Genomic DNA, 21,999 nt, shown 5'->3' with positions numbered 1-21,999 from the left:
TTTTAGTGTGGGATTCTCAAAGGTTTGACCTTAAAGCCATAAATTGAATATCTTAGAGACTACGTTTATGGGCATTATCAGTGTTTGAGTCTTTGTGTATGTGTTTTAAAGTCTTTGTATGTATGTTAGAAATAGGGTTGAGTGGAATTTCAATTAAGCCGGACTAATCAGAGTAATATGGCAATTCCACGTTACTCTTTGACGCAGAATTACTGATAATTCTGAGATGACTCTTGTTCGCGTAATTTGGGGAAACAAATCCTACTGAGATTACATATAGCAAGGGCAAGTAGACTCCCACTAATCACGCCTGCTGCATTTAGCACTATTTCTTAGAGCAAAAATGCATATTTGCAGCCTCTTTGGATGTGAGGGCGCATTTTACATTAAGAAAAGTGTGCTAAATTCTAGTAATAAGTTGGGAAAAAAATCCTACCCCAAGGCACTCGCTAAATCATATTCTGCTGCATTTAGCACTATTTCTTAGTGCACAAATGCATCCTCACATCCATTGTGGATGTGAGGGGCATTTTTGCATCAAGAAATAGCTCTAAATGCAGAATTACTCTTCTCGCGCATTTACCTGCAATCTTGTAGTTCTTAGGTAATTCCACATGAATTACGAGAGTCATGCCCACCCCTAATCAGGAACTTAGCAATGTGTCTTCAAGCCACTGGGAAAGATAACATGTTGAAATCTTAGCACTCTCCTCAAGGAATGAAGAATGAAAAGTGTCACATATGCAGTTAGACAAACACCCCAAGAGAAAAAGTGGTTGTGTTACCTCAACCACAAAACTCTGGTCCTCCTCCCTCAAGCGACTGTATGTCAGTAGTAGGTTCTGGAACAGTGTCCACACTCGCTCACGTTGCTCTGTATCAGTAGGTCGCAGCCTACAAGGGAGAGGAATAGAAAAATATATGACAATGTAGTGAATACATTACAAACTAAAATAAACATGCTGTAGTAATTGAAGAACGTCCCTCAACATTCAGCCAGTCAAAATGAAAACTATGCATTTCCTGAACAAAATATTCTACCAGTTATTTTTGCAAATCATAATCAATGTATGCTATTTGAGTTAAATTTTCCATATGGGCAGAATTATTTTAGGATTGTGGTTATCACATGGGTGTCTCTTTCTTTTTCCTAAAATGGAGGTATAACTCAATTTTTAAAAAAAGACTAATTTCAAGTTTGTGTTTAGGTCTTTAAAAATTAAAAATGATGGAAATATGTTTTTTTATTACCATGCTATTGCCAACCCCTCTACAACAGAGTGGGTAGAGTGAAACCATAGTATAGGAATATGTGACAATCTTAGAATAAAAACTTCCTAACAATCAGTATCTTGTAAGTGGTTTTATTCAGATAGTCTACCACTGGTTGGTGTGTGTCTTTCTAAAATATATTCTTAATATGTTTTAGTGTGGGAGTCTCAAAGGTTTGACCTTAAAGCCATAAATGGAATATCTTAGAGACTACGTTTATGGGCATTATCAGTGTTTGAGTCTTTGTGTATGTGTTTTAAAGTCTTTGTATGTATGTTAGAAATAGGGTTGAGTGGAATTTCAATTAAGCCGGACTAATCCGAGTAATATGGCAATTCCACGTAAGCATCTGTTTATAGTGTGTAGTGCTGTAGATTCAAATGCTTTGCATACTCCTCCCATCTAGTGTTGAGCTCAGACATTACAATTTGATTTTCTTCAGGGTGACTCCTTCCTTAGTCCAGAAATGCACATAGGCATCGACTCCATCCTTGGTTTTTTGTTCAGCAGATGAAGGGTGAAGTGGAGTGTAGAGAATACTAGATATGTGTTCTGCACATTGTTAGTCAATAATAAGCGCGCATTTAATGGGGACAAACAAGTGCTATCACAGCCCGATTCTGGAGAGGAGGATGAATGCATGTGAATCTGCAGCAATACACACTACAAAACAGAGGCTGACCGGGTAAGTAACATTTTCAGTTCACAGCATTTGTGTTTGTAGGTACACTTTGCATCAACTCCAAAGTAGTGTCCTCCTTGTGGTGGCCAATGGGCAGATAATGCAGATGTTTGAAACAAATTTCTTAATACCATCTGGCCAACCACAGCTATCTGACAAACGAAGATGTCAACACAGTAATGTTTTCGTGAAAGTGTGTGGCATTGACCAAGTAGCTGCTTTACAAATATCTGCCTAAAGAATGTTACCCTAGAAAGCCATGCTGGCTCCTTTTTTTACATGTAGATGGTGCCCTCGAAGTATGTGGAGTACACATTTAGCCTTTTCATATCAAGTTTGGATGTGTTTAGCAATCCAGTTAGCAAGACTGTTTTGGTAATAGATGAACCTTTAAAAGGTTTAGCAAAGACCACAAAAAGTTGATTAGTCTTTCAAACAGATCTAGTCCTATCAAAATAACACGAGTGCCCATTTAAGATCTAAGGTGTGTAATGTTATTTCTGATGCAGAATACGGATGTGAAAAAACACAAAAAGCTCACCTGTCTGATTCATATGAAATGGGGATCCTACTGTAGGTAAGAATTTGGGGTATATGACTACTCTATTTCTGTAAACATGTTAGAATGACTCTATGATAGTAGGAGCTTGTAGTCACTGATGCGCTTGAGCTAGCAAATTAACCTTGCTACCAGAAAAGGCACCTTCCATGAAAGAAACTGCAAGTGAAGTGGTTCGTTCATAAACTTTGTGAGAAAGACATTAAAGTTCCCAGCGGGTGTTGATGGCATTTTTGAGGGGAATAACTCTTTTGAGTTTATCCATGAACGATTTAATACCAGGAATTAAAAAAAGGGATGCACCTTCCCCATAATGGATGTATGTACTACAGGAGCTAAATAAAGTTGCATAGATGTACATGTTAGACCTGCCTTGTGAAAGTGATGTAGGTATGAAATGATTTCTTCAATTGAAAACTTAAAGGGGTAAAATGCTTAGAATTGGACAAATCTTCTCCACTTGGCTGCATAACATTCAATCATAGTAGGGCTACATGCGTCACTCAAGACTGCCATACACTCCAGTGGGAGGCATAAATATACAGATTCTAAGACCTCAAGAGCCAGATGGCAAGGGAGCACATTATGTGAGAAGATGGACATCTCCAACTGCACCGAGTAGCAGGATTGTCTGGTACAAGTTGTTGCCACCAGAATGAGAGTCAAAGAGATCTGTCTGATTTTCTTGACCATGTATTGAAGGAGTGTAGAGGTGGTTAAAGCACAGGCAAATATCCCTGACAAGATCATCCATAGTGCATTGCCCATGGAATGTGGGTGTGGGTACATAGAAGTTAAGCTTTGGCATTTTGGTTTCCTGGGGAGGCAAATAAGTTGGCAACTGGTAAAGCAACTATGGAGGATTGGTGGATAGAGTTACCATTCTTGGATTTGCTGATGCACCCTGCTCGAGAGATCCAAAGAGTTGTTGTGAACTCCTTGGAGGTGTTCTGTAAGAAAATGTACATCATGACTAAATGCCCAATGCCAAAGTTGTACCACCTTGTTTTGGAGCCTAGAATAGAAAGCTTTGAGGGCCAGAATAATGGGCAAGAGTTCCAGGCAATTGGTGTGAGGCACCTGTGAAGTGGGTTTCAAATGACCTGAACAGTCATATGGTCCAGATGTGCAGCATGCCCCAGGAGTGATGCATCATTAATAATTCGACAAATGCAGTAGAGGGTCTACAAAAGGCACATCTAGAAACAGATGGTTGTTGTTTCACCACTGAGGAGTGAACTGAGTGCTGAACTTTATCAACACGTTCTCTGCCCATTGACCCCCACTGGTGACTATTGATTAGTGACACACTGCTGAAGTGTGTGCATGTGAAATCTGGTGTGTGGAACAGTCGATATACAAGAGCGGATCATACCCAAGCGCTTCATTACTGTTTTTACAGTTAATGGGAAATTGGTGTGAAAAAGAGGCAGCAGCTGTTGGAATGCCAGCACCCTCTGCTGACTGGGTTATGCCTTCCCCTTGACGACATTTAAAATTGATTCTAGGAAGGGCTAGGGGAGTCTGTTGAGGTTGGGGATGGGACTTTTGGGGATTTACTGTGAGGCCTAGGCTGTGAACCAGGTCTAGAGCTGTGTCTGAGTTAGACACTGCTGCCTGCTGCTGCTGCTCCTGGTCAACCAGTCATCAAGGCATGGGAATATTTGAATGCCTGCTCTCCATAGACTAGTACTCATGACAGCCAAAAGCTTTGTGAAGGCTGTCAGAGCTGTGGTGACCCTGAAATCTATACTGTGAACGGGTAATATAGTCCACTTAATAAAAACCATAGCTACGTGTGATGAGCATGGTGGGTAGGGTTGTGGAAACATACATCCTTGAGATCTAATGCAGTCAAGATGGCCTCCTGATGGAAAAGTGGGATGACATCCTGCAGTCATCATATGAAATGCTCTGACAGGATGTACCTATTGGGTGCCCTCAGATCTAGAATGGGGCAAAATAAGCCACCTTCCTTTAAAATGAGTAAGTATGGTGAGTAAACTCCTTCTCCGCATTGAGGGTGGGGCACTGGCAGTTTGGTGACCATTTTGAGGAGTACATCTTCTTTTAAGAGACAACGGTGGTCTTGATTGAGGCTGTGACGGAGTAGTTGTATGTTTCGTGGGGTGGTATGGAATCCTAAGCAGTAGCCCTGACGGACCGCATCTAATCCCACTGGTCTGAGGTGATGTCCATCCTGCTAAGGTGGAAATCTGTTATTCTATCCCGACAAGTGTTTGATGATCAGGAGTGATGGATGGGGAGTCAGCACTTGGAGGAGAGTAATCCATTTCGTTGCCGTTACAAACATTCCCTGTATAGCCTCTGTGTGAGTAATGAGGTACTGGGTTTTTAAGAACCGGCACAGAACCGGTAACCCAGCGGTGTCAGGGTACACCCAGAGACCTCGGGTTCTTCCTGATCCAGACCACAGAAACTCAGAGTCTTCTAGGTGAAGTCAAAGATCGATTTATTGGCTGCAACCAAGGTAACAAGTGTCCTAGAAGTACAACACACGGGGAAGTATATTCTCAGGAGACTGCTCGAATTTACAAAGTCATGCTTCTCTCTTTATACAGAATATTCGGCTTCAGGCAAGCATTCTTCGAATTTGCAATATATCATTTACAGGTTTTGGTTACAAAGGAAAAGCAGAGTCATGATGACATGTACATATTTCACGTCGTGCTGCCCACAACAAATCACCCGGCAAGGCCCAACATTTCATCAGATATCGGTGGACCCCCAATAAAACAGGCACCTCCCCACCATAAAGTAAGTGAAGCAAAAAGAGAAGAGACAGATGGGAGCAAGATACGGCAGGTGTGCGCGCTGAAATCGTTTTATGGTCTGTTGAGCCCTGATGCTATCTTGTTCGGCCACTGGAACTGACCTAACGAGTTCGGCCTGGGGCTGAGATTCCAACTTGCACAGGTCATAGGAAAGTCGATTAAGGAGTATGTGTCCTTGTGGAATTGAATTCAACTGGATTAAGGCCTATGTAAAGGGCAACACATAAATGGAGGCCAAGGGTTCAGGACGTGAATGACGATTTCGAGGTGAAATCGTCACACGAATATGCTGAAAATATATGTACATGGTGTGCTCGTCATTCTCGGTCTTTTGATACCAAATTCGTCATGTTTCGACGAAGTTTTAATTCTCGAGTCCAGAACGATTACATGAATCCAGAATCTTCAGAACCACAAACCCTCCTTTTGCCCTTACATAGGCAATTAATCTATCCTCATGTTAATCTGAGTCCAGATCTATATTCGTAAAGTCATTGAGATGTTGCTGTAACATCATTCTAGTACTTAGTTCATCTCTTGACACAGGCTTCCTTACACATGATGTAACACAGAGGCCACATATTGCAGGAGCACACTGTATGCACAGACAGAACAGGAAAAGAATGGCTAAGACCATCCCAATGACCATTAGAATTTTCCATCCCCATGCGGATATCAGTTCCCAGAACCATCCCATTAACGATAAATCTCCTTTATCCACATGAATAGATTCGGAAATCTTATGTAGTTTGGAGATGGCCTGGTACACTGTTGGAGCGTTATCAGGGATGAAGATACAGCAACTAGATTGGATCAATCTGCATACCCCACCTCGGTCTGCAAGTATGACTTCTAAAGCGACCCTGTTCTGAAGGGTCATAAGTCGATCCGACTGGAGCTCAGCAGTCAAGTTACTAAGGGCACCAACAGTTTCAATCACGGTGGACTCAAATACCCTTGTCAATTGCCTAATGTTCCTGCTGTTAGCCATGGATCCCCAGAACGGCAGAAAACCCTTTGCAAAGTCCCCAAATTCTTGACCTGCAGTGTCTTCTTCACTCAAAACACCTCTAGCTATCGTTGTCCTGTGGTAGTCTGCCGCTGCTGTGTAGGTGGGAGGCAACAGAAATGAAACAAAACATGAGCCCGAAAAGTCAGGAGGCAACCATGTATAGGCTCTATCGTGGCAGATGAAATAGGTACCCTTAGCTGCTAAAAACGCTGGGGAAGTCTGAGATCCAAAAACATACGTTTCAGTACAGACACTCTTCCCTAACTGAGCCTTGGGATTCGTGCCATTAGCTTGCAGACCCAGATGACCCTGATGGGGTACAATCCAGATCGGGGATGATCTCTTGGCTTGCTGTTTCTCACTCAGAGTAGCTCCATATCCAGTCATGTTCCATCCTATGTATAATAGCGTCTCATCTCTCGGGATAGTCTCATAAGAAATACCTTCCTTAATCATGTCTACTATACCCTTGACTAGAGCACTTTTTCTGGGATTGTCTGTTACAGAACGCAGGGGGTAGATTTTGTGTGCATATATGAACATTGTCCTATATGCCCATACAGAACCATTGTGACTGAATGGCAGGACCAGATAAGGGATACCTTTATCCGTGGTGTGAGGCATAAGACCGCACACCCAACAGTTAGTTTTGTTCATCACAAGTTGGTGTTGGTGTAACAACTGAACAAAGGAGTTATTGATGAACTCCAATCTCCTATTTGATTCGTGGTCAGACAGAGGGTGGAAAGAATGAGAGGAAACAGTAGGAGGAGGTATGGGTGATGCAGTGGGTGCAAATGTTACACGAAAAGAAAGTAAAACATAACTTATCAAAAATATCATTACACTGAATAGCATAAAAACACACAATATTATAAAACTTTTCCTTGTCATCACGTTGCACAAATCGTGCTTAAAATTCGTCCGTTTGGCAGGTCTCTCCACATCGGGAAACTCCATCCTCTCTAAAGTGCTGCCCGCGGTGGGAGGTTGCCTCTGCTAAGAGATGCTTCTGTCAGTCTAGGGCAACTCCCTTGGACCAACCAGAACTACCGACCTAACGTCTTCAGCTGCACCCCAAAGATTTTAATCAACCGCGGCCCTAGCAGCGGAACCCGGATGGCGGTTCGAAAAACAAAAATAAGCAAGTTTCTTAGATGGGAGAGCTGCACTTTCAAAAATAGTACTTGGGAGGAAAAAGAAATATTTATTTATTAGTCCATGGATCTTGGTCTCAAATTGCAAAAAGAAAGTGTTTTATTAGTTTGTTTTCCTCGGTCTCAGATTATATCGTTGTTTTCCAGGTATTGTCTGATCCTGGAACAAGAGGTCAGGCTCTGTAGTGTTCAACCGATCAGATGGCGGCACAGCCTTGTGCAAAATGTTTTCATTTTCTTGTTCAGAGTCAGTTCTTTTTACATGCAAGTCATTAAAAGGGACGGCATGTGACACTGTATCAGGTTCAGGGTCAGCGACACCCTTCTGGACCCACTGGTCATAGGGCAGAGGGAAAGGGATTTTCTTACAATGGATCCCGTGGACCCAGTTGGCCTTCCCCTCCACCCGAACGGCTGATCTTGTAGAAAGAAGGACGAGATGAGGCCCGGTCCACCTGGGCTGGTCGTTCTTCGTTCTTTGGAAGTTCCTGACAAGAATCCAGGAACCGGGGTCAATGGCGTGACCCGGAGTCTCAGAGACAGGAGGCAGGGTGTTGTGGACCTGTTGATGCAAAACACGCAATTTAGCCGTCAATTCATACAGATAATTAAGCAAAATAGGGTGTTCAAGCTCGCTGAACTTAGTGGGTCTAGGCACTCCCCATATGTTGGCTGGCCGGCCAAAAACTATCTCATATGGACTAAGTTTCACTCGTGAATGCACAGTCATTCTAGTGGACAGGAGTGCTAAGGGTAGAGCGTCAGGCCATTTAAGACCTGTGCTCGCTTGGATTTTGGCCAGTTTAAGTTTTAAAGTGCCATTGTAACATTCTACTAATCCAGCTGATTGGGGGTGATTTGCAGCGTGGAACTTCTGCCGGATACCTAGCCCTTCACACACTCTCTTCATCACACGACCCACAAATTCACTTCCATTGTCAGACCAGACCATTCTAGGCATTCCAAACCTGGGGAAGTACTCTTTCACAAGGGCTTTTGCTGTGGACAAGGCAGTATTGTCTTTTAGGGGATAGGCCTCTACCCATCTTGAGAAGGCACAAACAACAACGAGTACGTATTTTAAATTGTTGCACCTCTCCATGTGAATGAAATCTAGCTGCAAAACCTCGAACGGATACGTAGGAGGTGCAAAATGACCAGCTGGAGTTGGGGTTCCCCTACCAGGATTGTGTTTCAAACATACCATGCAATTCTTGACAACATTCTCTGCACACTTGGGAATCCCTGAATTCTTCCATACTGGGGCCAACAACTCGCAAATCCCTTTCACGCTGATATGAGCCATTCCATGAGCCATTGTAACCACTGCAAGCACATATGCATCGGGTAACAACCATCTCTGATGCTCTGTTAATTCAATCCAGCAACCATTTGCATCCATTCTACCCGTACTTTCTCTCCACGTGCTCAACTCTTTCTCTGTGGCCTCAGCTTGAATGGACTTCACACTCTCTATTGTGTCTTCACACATTCCAACATCACCAGTCCATCTTGCAGGGCCTGCAACATACATTCGGCTCATTACATTCTTTGCCGTTTCCTTCTCGATCTCATCAGAAAATGCATACATCATCAGTCACCTTCTTGTGAGCACTACATTTCACAATCGCCATTTGCAGGGGCAAGGTCAGTGATTCAAGAAGCTCATTCACCAACTGACCATGCTGAATCTTAGCTCCATGCGACGTCAGGAACCCACGTTCTCTCCACAATCGCCCAAAACTGTGAGCCACTCCAAATGCATACTGACTATCAGTGTAGATAGTCACTTTCATTCCCTTGGACAATACACATGCTCTCGTGAGTGCAATTAATTCTGCTGCTTGAGCCGAATTATGTGGGACACGTGCAGCTTCAACAACTGTATGCAAAGTCGTGACAGCATATGCTGCAGTTGTGTCACCACTCGGGAGCTTAAAGCATGAACCATGCACCCATAATGTACCATCACATTCAGCGAGAGGAGTATCGGATAGATCTACTCTCCCTTTCGTCTCTTCCTCTGTTCTGAGGAAACAATCGTGCTGTTCTGAAATATCTGATTCTTCTGCAATTGGCAACAACGTAGCTAGGTTTAAGGTGCTGCACCTTTTTATGTGCACATGACTCGCTAGTAATGTCAATTCGTAACTGGACAGTCGAGCACTAGTTAAGTGCTGTGTCTTGGTTCTATTTCCCAACGTGTCTACTGCATGTGGGACCATCACGACTAGTGTATTATTCATTACTAAACCAGCAGACTGTCGAATAGAAACAGCCGCTGCTGCTGTGGCTCTTAAACAACTCGGTAATGCTTTTGCTACCAGATCCAAGGTCGACGAAAAATAGGCACATAGACGCTGCCTACCTCCAAACAACTGAGTCAACACAGACAATGCACAGCCCTCTTTCTCGTGGACATATAATGTGAAAGGCTTACTGTAGTCGGGGGTACCTAACACAGGAGCCGAACACAATGCTGTGCGCAATTCGAGAAAACTTTTCTGACACTCTTCAGACCAAGGAATGGGATTGGGTGTATTTTTACACGTTAATGCCACCAAAGGTTTGGCTAATAACGAAAAATTTGGAATCCATTGTCTACAGTACGATGTAATGCCCAAGAAAGCACGCACTTCTCTCTGTGTTCTTGGTACATTCAATTTCGCTATTGCCCGAATTCTTTCTGGGGTCAGTTTCCTTCCCTCCTTCGATAAGAGGTGACCTAAGTAGGTCACCTCTTGTCGGCAATATTGCAGTTTGGAAAGTGACACCTTGTGATGAAGATCACACAGATGACGCAACAATGACAGCATGGCCTTTTTACAAATTCCCTCAGTGTCTGCAGCAATGAGCAAATCATCCACGTACTGTACAAGAGTAGCACCTTTAGGTAAAACAATCGTATCAAGCTGTGTTTTTAGAGCTTGACTGTATATTGATGGGCTTTCACAGTAGCCCTGAGGAGCGCGCTTAAAGCGGAAGCTGCGACCTCCTAAACTGAAGGAAAAAATATCCCTGCTTTCCTCAGCAATCGGGATGCTGAAGAAAGCATTCTTCAGGTCAATCACCGAAAACCAAGATGCAGAATCTGGAATCACAGTCAATAGTGTGGTAATGTCGGGGACAACTGGGAATTGTGGCACAACTATTTTATTCACCTCTCTAAGATCAATCACGAATCTGTACACAAGAGGCTGAGAAGGGTCAGTTCGTTTTAAAACAGGCAGAACAGGACTATTGCAAACGTTGCCGCGTGTTTCTTCAATCACATCCTTTTCAATCAATTCGTAAACGATCGCTAGCAAAGCTTTTTCACCTTCACTCGAGATTTTGTATTGGGGAATTCGTGGCATTTTAACGTTGGCTTTCAATGTTACAACATATGGTGGAATTTCTAAAAGGCCTACATCATTAGGACCAGCGGCCCAAAGAATATCTGGAAGAAACGACAATTCTGCTGGAAGTTTGTCCCTCGACAAATACATGGGAGAAACCACTTTCTTACCTAAAGTAAGTTGTACTCCTGAAGGAGAACAGTACAAAGTCGCATACAATCTTTTTAACAAATCCAATCCTAGCAAGTTTTCACCACAACCTGTTGTCAGAATGAGGGGAGCTTCGAATTCGCAAGGACCAACAGAAAGAGACAGAGGGTCAGAAATTGGATTTCTAACTGGGGCGCCAGAAAATCTACAGAAACGTTCATTTCGCCAGACAAAGGTGGGCCAGGGAGTTTGGAGTGCATAATAGAACTCTTTGTAGCACCAGTATCCAACAGAAAAGGCTCTGACACACCTGATGTAATCACCTCAACGTAAGGTCCACTCTGATCAACTGGAACTGAAACAACTCCCTCTCTTTGTCTTTGGCTGTCCTAGCAATCATTACCCTCCAAATATTCATTTTCTGTGTAGTAATCATCAACATAGTATTGAGCTGTCCTGTCAGATGCGCTGTTCTGCTGATCGAACCTATTCATAGAATTTTGTGGTGGAAGGGGACGTGCGTTCTGTGGGACGTTTCCACGTCCTCTACCTCTAGGCGCTTGCTGAACACCACGACCTCTTACACCAGAAACACCATTTGCACGTTGTAACAGAATAGGACAACTATACTTGAAATGACCTTCTTTCTTGCAATACGAACACTGGTTGGGGCCTACAGGGACACGTGGCTGAGTGTACTCGACTTTTTGCGAGTTTCTCTGATACTGTTGAGGCTGCTGAAAATTATTTTGGTAGTGATTCTGACCATTATTATTTTGAGTACCACCACCACGTGGCGGATAGGCTTGCTGTAGCAAAACCTTCGTTTTTAATTCTTTACTTTTCTTTTCTACTCTATCCTTCTCGTCCTTGTCCCTATTTTCGTAATATTGTGCAGTAGCTAATATCTGCCCTGAAGATGAGACTGCCCAAGAACTTTCTGAATCCTTTAACTTTTTACACAATTCTGGAAGCAGATTGTGCACGAATTTATCGACAAACAATCTCTGACCACCTTCTGTGGTCATATCTTGACCGCTGTGGTCGACAAATGTTTCTTCAAACCTGGTAAAGAAATCTGAGACTGTCTCTTCTTTCTTCTGCTTGCATGCAGACAACTTATCCCAATTTACGCGTATTGCAGGCATTATCGTTTTCATGTAGTCAACTATTCTACCAGGGAGTTCTGCTATCAAAGGCTCAGGTTTAGCACCACCAACTTGTCGGGCGTCTGCAGCGGCAATATTAGCCCATGAGTCACCTAACTCCTGATCATGATCTGTATGACGAATTTTACCCCATAAAGGCTGTGGAACTACATTCCCAAATAACATATCGATATCCGCTAAATTCATTATACAGGATCCAGCGGTTTGTGACAGTTCCTTGTAATATCCTGCAGGATTTTTACGCGGATCAGGTAATGTCTGTTTGAGCGCTAAAACTTCAGCTCGCTTCCATGGGACATGTACCCATACACGCTGAAAGTGTGGCAAAATAGGTGGGTTAGCAGTTGTGTCGCCCTCTCTCCATTGTGGGGGAACTTCCCTCATTGGGTATTGTCGCACCTTTTTCCTACTCGATGCACCAGGCTCAGATTGTGACCCAGAACTGCTCCCCTTACTCCGATATGATAACAATATTTCAATCGCTTTCTCCACATCAGGACCTACAATCATGCCCTCTCCAAACCTAAACCGCACACGACACAATTCCTGCGGATTGCATTCTAAATCATTGTCTTCCAAATCCTCACAAAGGAAAACACACATCTGTTCAAAAACATATCTCTGCGTCGGTGCTTCCCATTGATGGAAGACTTCCATGACAGACTCTACATCATATTTTACCGTGTCCATAACCCATTTTCGTGCTAAACGATTCAGTGAGTCTCTCTCCTGATAGTCAGGCAGTCAACTTCGCAACTGTCTTCGTTCCATTTTAGGAGTCGTAGTAGGCGACCCAAAAAGAGGTGAAAGAAGGTTAGTGACAGTGCTGGCCATTTTCTGCCGAATGGAAGGTGAAACTGAAGGAAGAACGGGGTGAGATAAGGCAGAGGCAGAGATACCAGCAGAGGAGGCATCAGGAGAAATAGAAGGAGCACTAGGCAAAATTGTAGAGGGAGCATTAGGAGAAGTAGAAAGTACACTAGGCAAAATCGTAGAAGCAGGTGGAGAAGATGTGGTCGGTGAGCCTGGAGGAGGCTGCACCGTAGAGATAGGAGTCAGCTGAAGAACAGCTGGTGGGTGCTGCGGAGGAACAGGAGGCACAAGTTGCACAACTAAAGGTTGCGGGGGTGCCGTGGCATTTTGCGCATAGGGGGGTGGCGAATTTAATAAATGTGACATTAACGGATCCTTTTCACGCTCTTTTGCTGCCTCTTGCTGAAGAGACGGCAAAACTGGATAACATTTATCTATTGCCATTTTACGTTGCCTGTGCAACTGCTCACTCATCTGTTCTTCCTCATCGTCTTTAAACTGCATAGCAGCTTGCATTACTGAAAGGCCTCATTCTCTCTTAATTTTCTTAGCTAATTTGATTTCCTTTTGTTTGGCCTCCTTACGCCATAGGCGGAAAGAGTCAAACATCGCCGGCCGGGCTTTCTTTTTGAACAGTTTAACTTCAAGGTTATCTAAAATTTCGGTATCAAAACTACCATATTGGGGCCATGTTAAAACACCATCTTTTCTTGTGTATTTGATCCACACTTCATTGTATGTGATGGGCCTACCCCATGTTTCACATATAACTCGTAAGTTGGAGTTCCAACCGGAGGAACCGGACATGAGTCCTCCAATCGGGAGTCCCTATTATTACAACCAAGACAAAACAAATTTCCAAGTCTAAGACTAGGCATCTTCGCTCTCTAGTCTAGTTCCAAACTTCAAAGGATTATCGATTACGATATTTCCTCGTGAAAACACGAGTCCTTCGGTTTTGGTGCTTGCAAGTACCAACAATTATCCCAAAGGATACCCAAGATTAAGACCAACTAAGGACTGGGAGACGCTCCACTTATACTTAACTGAGATATCGATGACGTCACCAGAAGACTCGTCTTAGTGTTTCGCTCTACCAAACTTCAAGGGTCCAAATCAGGGCGATAGCCAGGGCAGCAGTCCTTTGTAGCCGTCGGGAAGCGGGGAACCTCGCAGCAAAGACCTTCGGACCACGTCGACATGCAGGGGTCGATGAGGTGGTTGGCCGTCCTCCGGAATTTTCACACAAAGCTCCTCACGAACCTCTGGCTGACTGGTACCACTGGAATCGCCCCAAACGTTGGGCGCCAGCTGAGGTACTGGGTTTTTAAGAACCGGCACAGAACCGGTAACCCAGCGGTGTCAGGGTACACCCAGAGACCTCGGGTTCTTCCTGATGCAGACCACAGAAACTCAGAGTCTTCTAGGTGAAGTCAAAGATCGATTTATTGGCTGCAACCAAGGTAACAAGTGTCCTAGAAGTACAACACACGGGGAAGTATATTCTCAGGAGACTGCTCGAATTTACAAAGTCAGGCTTCTCTCTTTATACAGAATATTCGGCTTCAGGCAAGCATTCTTCGAATTTGCAATATATCATTTACAGGTTTTGGTTACAAAGGAAAAGCAGAGTCATGATGACATGTACATATTTCACGTTGTGCTGCCCACAACAAATCACCCGGCAAGGCCCAACATTTCATCAGATATCGGTGGACCCCCAATAAAACAGGCACCTCCCCACCATAAAGTAAGTGAAGCAAAAAGAGTAGAGACAGATGGGAGCAAGATACGGCAGGTGTGCGCGCTGAAATGGTTTTATGGCCTGTTGAGCCCTGATGCTATCTTGTTCGGCCACTGGGAGGGGAACTGAGCTAATGAGTTCGGCCTGGGGCTGAGGTTCCAACTTGCACAGGTCATAGGAAAGTCGATTAAGGAGTATGTGTCCTTGTGGAATTGAATTCAGCTGGATTAAGGCCTATGTAAAGGGCAACACATAAATGGAGGCCAAGGGTTCAGGACGTGAATGACGATTTTGAGGTGAAATCGTCACCCGAATATGCTGAAAATATATGTACATGGTGTGCTCGTCATTCTCGGTCTTTTGATACCAAATTCGTCATGTTTCGACGAAGTTTTAATTCTCGAGTCCAGAACGATTACATGAATCCAGAATCTTCAGAACCACAGTTACGCCTGCTTGCCTGGGTCTCATAATTGGCCTGTTGCTGTCATAGGTAAGATTTCACTTGAGATAGTTGCCTTATTGCTGCCTCTTGCCTGGTACTTACAGAAGGAGCCCGTTGGTGTTGCTGACTGTAGTGCACCTGTGGAATTTCTTTATCTTCTCTAACATCTCATTCTGCTGGGGGCCAAAGAGATGCTCCCCATCACACAGGATGTTAAGAAAGTGCTGTTGTACCTCTGATTTAAAACTTGGGACGAAAAGCTATGCATTTTTGGGGAGAACACTAGTGTTAACACTGTGCGAGGCTGTGTCTGCAGCATCTAGAGCACACATGGGGTTTGCTTTGGAAATGGTTTATTCCCTCTACAACTAGTTTTTCATACTTCTTCCCACAGACCTCAAGAAGGTGTTGTATGATGTACTAAGGCATCTATTTCCTCCTAATGATACTTGTTGTATCTTGAGAGCAAGCCTACAAAGTTGGCAATTTGACAGTGGGTAGTTGCCCCTACTATAACCCTTTTACCAGCAGAGTCAATAAGCTTGCTTTTTTTTCATCTGCCTTAAATGTCCTCTCTACTCTAGGGGTAACCATTTTAGCTCCAACATTTAAAGTTCTCCAAAGCAATCTTGAGCATTGGTAGAAACTGAACTGCACAATAATTTTTTGAGAGGACCTCTACTAAGAAGTCATTCAAATACTGAATCATGTGCAACTAAACTTTATGATGACGACCCACTCTCTAAATAACTCCATGATATGCAGCAGTAGGTTCAGGGGGAAATGGCTTTGTGGGATAGCGCTCAGAATCTGGGTTATTGTGTGGGTGAACCTAATAATTGTCTCACAGACTGGCTCCTGCCAACTTGAGGGGATCGTATGGGTCTCTCTGACCCCTCTCAGGGTCAGAGGAAGAGTGAACTGTTCCCTCTGAAGAATATAGAACATCTCAGCCGCCCATTCACTGCTGACAAACATTATAAAACAAAACATAACCCTCCTATTAAACGTACCCTTGTTATTCCGCAACTCTCATGAGAGGGTACTAGGGGTTTGAGGTGTGGGAGGGATAAGGATTTGTAAGGTTCTCGGAGGATGTGTGTTCCAGTACATTAGAAATAGGAGTTGTGGGATAACGAGGGTACGTTTAATAGGAGGGTTATGTTTTGTTTTATAATGTTTGTCAGCAGTGAATGGGCGGCCGAGATGTGTTTCTCATTTCATTACAGAGACCCCTGAGGAAGAGCCGGTCAGGCTCGAAATGCATTGGGCATAAGCAATGAGTAATTTTTGCTGCAAGTTTCTGTCTTGACCTTTATTTTAACGTGTTACTGTGAAAAGCCTTTTGAGCACCCAGTGGACATATGAAAAAATTAAATAACGAAACAGGAGGGAACTTCGCTGTCTCAGCAGTGATTTATGGAGCTTCGCAAAGAAATTGTAAATTTTGAGTCTTTATATGTTTATAAAATTGTGAAAATGGATAGGTGAACAGCAAGTGATTAATATGAGGGAAGTTTCCCTTACAGCAGTGCGACAGGAGGGTGCGCAAGGTGGTGCCCGAGTTTCCTACTTTTAGAAAGCTGGCATTTTCTTGTCACAACTATTTGGTGCCTGCAGACTGTATCCTGGGTCACATTGCTGGTGCAGCTGACCTTTGGTCTGTGTGTACTATTCAGAGACAGGGAGAGAAAGTGGGAATAGGTATTGACCGGATGGCCATCTCTCACTTGATTTAGGAGGAGTAGCTGTCACATACCAACCTTGCACATCGCAAAGACTCTGCCCCAGCGTACTCACAAAGGGTTTCACACTAGTCTTTTGGACCCCAGACAAGGTGGGGCTGCTAGAGCAGGGAGGCAAACAGGAAATGCCAGACACCTCTGTAGTGGAAGAACGCTTGAAGCTTCTCACACTTCGAAATGGCCACCTGGTAGAAAAAGTGGACCCTCTGACCCAACACTTTAGTACACTTCTGGATCCGTGGAAGACTCAGAAGAAGGAATGCTGTGCTGCTGCAAGAAGCACCACCCTGTTGCCTGAGTGAGAATGACTGGACCTGTAACTTGAATCCAGAGTTTCTACTAGTTGGCTGGCCTCCTGAACAGGGTCTCGGGGACTGAAAAGGCTAAACCATCTGGACCCCTGCCCCTGGACTCCTCCTGCTGTGGGATTACCACACTCCGCCCTCCTCCAAGTGGTGCCCCTTAAGTCCAGGATGCTTCAAAGTAGGGCTAAAGGTGCGCTGCCAGCCCAGTTGAGGTCTCTACCAGAACCAACACAGCGCACTTCAAACCCAATGCAGCCTCACAATGCCTCATCAGTACCAACCCAGCTTGAAACAACAATGATGCAAGCCCACAATGCATCCTGACCCAGATCCCACAGCTCTTCATCGGAACAGACGTAGCCTCACGGCAAGTCCATAACTCGGCCCTCGCAGCTCATGAAAACTGCCGCTGCACGACACATCCTTGATGGGCACCTCGCATTCTCCTCAGAGCTATACTACGTGGCACAAAACTCTGCAACCAGGATTTAAGGTACATTTCTAAGCAGGACCTACTTGGTCCTTGTATCCGCTCCATACCGGTCAGCCTGAACTGGTGACTTTATCTCAGTCCAGCACAACCAGATAACCACAGTTGGCACTTTTTGCTTGTAAGCACTATTTTTACTGACTGGATTTTTGGCATTTTTGTCTAAAATAATTTATTTTTTTATTTAGTTTTATTAAATATTTTTTATTTATTATTATTATTATTATTATTATTATTTTAAAAATATATATTATTTAGTCTAGTTTTTAAGTTGGTGTGAGATATTTTTCTTATGCTGGTTTTCACTTTATTACTATTTGTGTGCTGCATAAATAATTTACACCTTGCCTCCAATTTAAGCCAGACTGTTTTTGTGCTAAGCTACCAGAGGGTTGAGCCCAGGTTAATTTGGGCTTTGCTTGTGTTTCACTCTGACAAGAATTCTGGTTGCTACTTGAAAAGTGTTTCACCTCCCTCAACCAGTACCCCAATGTCCTAGATTGGGTATATAAGGCAATGGAGGAGGGCTTGTGGACTGGTCCTTGCGCCTTATAGGCACTGGGGGCAGAGGTTCCTCAGGGACTAATTCTTCTTCAAAAGGTGAGTCTTTATTTCTTGAGGCTTGGAGGCAAACTACTGAAAACTTCCTTAAAGGTGGCTTTGCAGAAATCCTTTCAGTATTGGGGTCGATAAAAAGTCTTTTTTGACCAGCATCCAGTTCTTCCACTAGCCTTTCAAGAATGGGTGCCTTGGCTCCCTCTGATCTCAGCACCAAGGACCTGATAATGGGCCTACAGTTCTATTTTGGTATCAACTTCAGTCCCAAAGGCAGAGCATTGTGGGTCTTTGTGGGCGAGGGAATCAAGGTATGGTAGTGTCCTACCACTGTCCTTGAGACACTGCTATACTCTAGAGCCCTGTCTCGGTGCCGGGTCAGTAATGCTGGCAGCCCTAGTTGTAGCCTTTGTCTTTTGTCCCAAAAGTGTTGGCACCAAAGGAGTTCCATCGAGGCCCTCCTCCTCGGAGGCACTTCAAGACACAGTCTGTGGACTGGCATCGGCTGATGTGCCAGCACTCTGGACTGTCCTGTCTCCTCTGGCTCGACATCAAGGGGTGATTGTTTGCCGAAGATTTCCAGCGTCTCAGTGGATGACAGTTGTTAAATCTTTAGATACACCCAACATCTTTCCCACCTGTATCTTACCATCATCTTGCACTGAAAAGTGCTTCAGGACTTGCAAGAGGCCTTGCTGTGCTTGGGAGAGAAACAGAGCTTATCGACACAGTGGTGATCAAAATAAGGGTCTTTGTTGTTCAACTGTGGGCAAAAATGAAAGGATTTTCGTTCCATCCCCATATGCCTACCCACATTCTCTGACTTTTTCTACTAGAGATCAAGGTGATCAAGAAGGATGCCACTATGTCATTTTTCCTCTTTCTCGATTTGATAGTTTACAGTCATTTGAGGAATAGCAAAAGATTGTTCTCAGATTGTCGGTGTTGAAGTTATCAAACAGCTAGGCTAAGGGAGGAGTAGATGCCCATGCACACTGTGAACTAAGGAAGGAGTCACGTAGTATCCTGTGACTCGAATCTTCTTTGAAGAAAAACAACTTGTAATATCCAAGTCCAGTACCAGATGGCCTATTGCGATTTACATCACATGTGGAATTAATTACTTTAATCATCACATATACTTTTAGTACATATTATTAAAATGTGTATCTATTAATGTATTTCTCTGAGACTACAATTGGGAAAGGCTTCATATAAAAGAGCCATGCATTGTCTTATGACTTAATGCTACGTAACGAATAGCTTTGTTTCAACAAAGAGGCAACTGCAACAACAGGTCATCTGCAGCAGTATTACATAAAGCACCCTGTGACTTTCTGCATCCCTTTGGCACTTTGATATTACAGAAAGGGCTGCAAAGGTCTGCACGGCCCTTACTGTAATACAGATAGTGTCAGTGCTGTCCTAGTGGGGTTTGTCCTCATTTGCATGGGGAAACACTTTGCGTCTGTGCATGTGCCGTATTATGGACATTAGCAAGGAGGAAAAGAGGCATTTTGTGCACTCCATGCAGAGTGGACAGCAAGTTCCAAGAACCACTCTGACATCCCCCTGCAGGCAGGTGCAGTCACTCACTGCACTAACCTGCAAGGGGTTCTCTACCCCCTCTCCCCTCCCCCCCCCCCGTTCACCCCCATTTGAGGAGCAGATGGATGGGCTGCTCCAATCACCATCAGTAATAGCTCCCAATCTTCCTGTTTCCTACCAGCACACATAGTCAGAGCGCCATTACTGTAATAGGGCATAGAGCCGAAGGATTTCAAAGTGGTCAGCAAATAGGATAGATGCGTTGGATGAGCACAGTGAAGAACTTTGAGAACACAATTTATGATTGACATTTTTGGTTGGCTAAGATAGGCCACCGGCATCATCTCGTTGAATTTGACCCTCTTTATGACACCTTTGAACAACGTTTAAGATCAGGCGGACAGTATTACTTTCAGAAACATGTTCTCCTCTGGAATTCCTCAGAATGTGTCCGCGTTGTTATTGCTTTTGATGTTTTTTAGCCAATCACAGCAGATTAATATGGAATCGGTCTCCTATTTCCAAATTTACATCTACATTACATACTTATACAAGACTTGAATGTTTGTGTTCTTGCATGCTATATTACAGGCATGCCTCCCTTAGTATAAATAAACTGCTTCAGTATGCCACAGCGAGCAGAGGGGCCCCTGTGTCCGATAATTCTCCATGCTCAACAGCTTTCCCACCATGGACAGTTTTACTGCAAGCTGATAAAACGATCGATATCTATATGTGCCATTAAATTTCAGGTCACACTTTCTCACGTAGCAATAATTCTAAATAAGCTGTGATTTTTTTTGTTAAAAAAGACTTCTGTTCTAATCATGGTAGGGGTGTTGGCACTGAGGTAACAGTAATTTACATATCGTAACCTTCCTATTAAGCACATCAGTGAATTAGAAAACATACATTTTCACAAAATACTAAAGCATCTTAAGTTACCTCAGTATTTCTCAAAGCGGCGATGCTCTTCTATTGGTACTTTTGTTTTTTTTAAACAAACACTTTTTTAGTTCGTGTTTCAAATGTGCAAAATATACCCTTCCGTTCTAGACGGAATACATAGCTTTTAAATATAGTTTTGCTGCCAATTTATGAAAACAGGAACCATTCAAGATTATACTTAATCTGTCTATTGGACAAGATTCTATTTTGTTGGATTCAAGAGAATGTTATCACTCACTCCCACCTCATCTTGTTAATTAACCCTCTCAGCGACCCCAGTGTTCTAAACTTGACAGCAGACAGATCCCGTCCTTTCAGGAACATTGAGTTCATCTTCAGTTCACTTGAGTTGGTCTCCTTTGCCATTGCGATGGATTGCTGAACATACTGCTACATTTATTAAATTGTCAAGGTTTGTATTGTTATTACTTTACTCACTGCTCATAAAAGTTTACTATTCAACTGAAATATTCTTACATTTAGGCAGAGTAAAAAAATACATTTGACGCCATACCAATAGTGTTATTTCAAGGATAAAAGACTGATGGAACATTGCCAAGGAAAACAAAGTCTCTGTTGCTATGAATGTAAAAAGAAATCCACCTGCACAGTTGTCTGGAGGACAAAAACGAACACCCGTTGGAAAGATCCAATATGTTTGGCCTCGGCAAGCTGGTGCGATGATTGTTTTTTTATTTTAATTTTTTTTAATTGCAAACAAATGGCATACAAATTAAAGGAAGAAAAAACAAACTAGGAAGGACCTGGCATTCTGGATTTATTTTATCAGTAGCATGTGGCATATGGCTGCTTTAAAAGTGGCAAACATTCTATTGCAATAAAAACTAAATTACAACAATAACTATTGCATACAATTTCAACAGAGTGGGATGCTTTAGCAAAGTTAACTATTGACACACCACACCTGGCACAGAAGTACAGATGTGCAGGTCATCAGGCGAAATCCTGTCACTCTCAGTGCAAAACAGCAAATGACCAAAGTGGGCTGAAACATTACTCCATTGTGTATGCCATGGTGGGCTGAAGCAAAATATGAATGACAGCTGAAAAGGCCAGTAGATGAAGAGGACTGGACCAAAGACTATATAAGCGTGTAAATATGTCTGCACATTTTTATTTATAAGTGTTTTTGTTTATGGCAGAGGCCAAAGGAATTCCCTCTGCCAATGAAGAAGTTGCAGATATCCCATGACCTGCCTATTCGGTGCCCAGATATATCAAAACTGTCAGCCCCCTGCCAGGGCCCTAGAG

At 43.4% G+C, this 21,999-nt stretch overlaps 1 protein-coding gene across 1 annotated transcript in view; it reads right to left on the bottom strand.

The window, feature by feature from the left end:
• The window catches only part of HPS1 (HPS1 biogenesis of lysosomal organelles complex 3 subunit 1), a 314,105-nt gene that overhangs the window by 180,748 nt on the left and 111,358 nt on the right, over window positions 1-21,999 (bottom strand). The window contains exon 6 of the mRNA XM_078643558.1: window positions 786-894. Coding sequence (XP_078499684.1) covers window positions 786-894 — 109 coding nt within the window. The remainder of the gene's footprint in view (window positions 1-785; window positions 895-21,999) is intronic.

This window comes from Lissotriton helveticus, chromosome 5_1, assembly GCF_964261635.1.
Source record: "Lissotriton helveticus chromosome 5_1, aLisHel1.1, whole genome shotgun sequence".
In the NCBI taxonomy this organism is placed as follows: Eukaryota; Metazoa; Chordata; class Amphibia; order Caudata; family Salamandridae; genus Lissotriton; species Lissotriton helveticus.
Note: the sequence above shows the minus strand (reverse complement) of the source record. Positions and strands in the feature narration are given on the sequence as shown.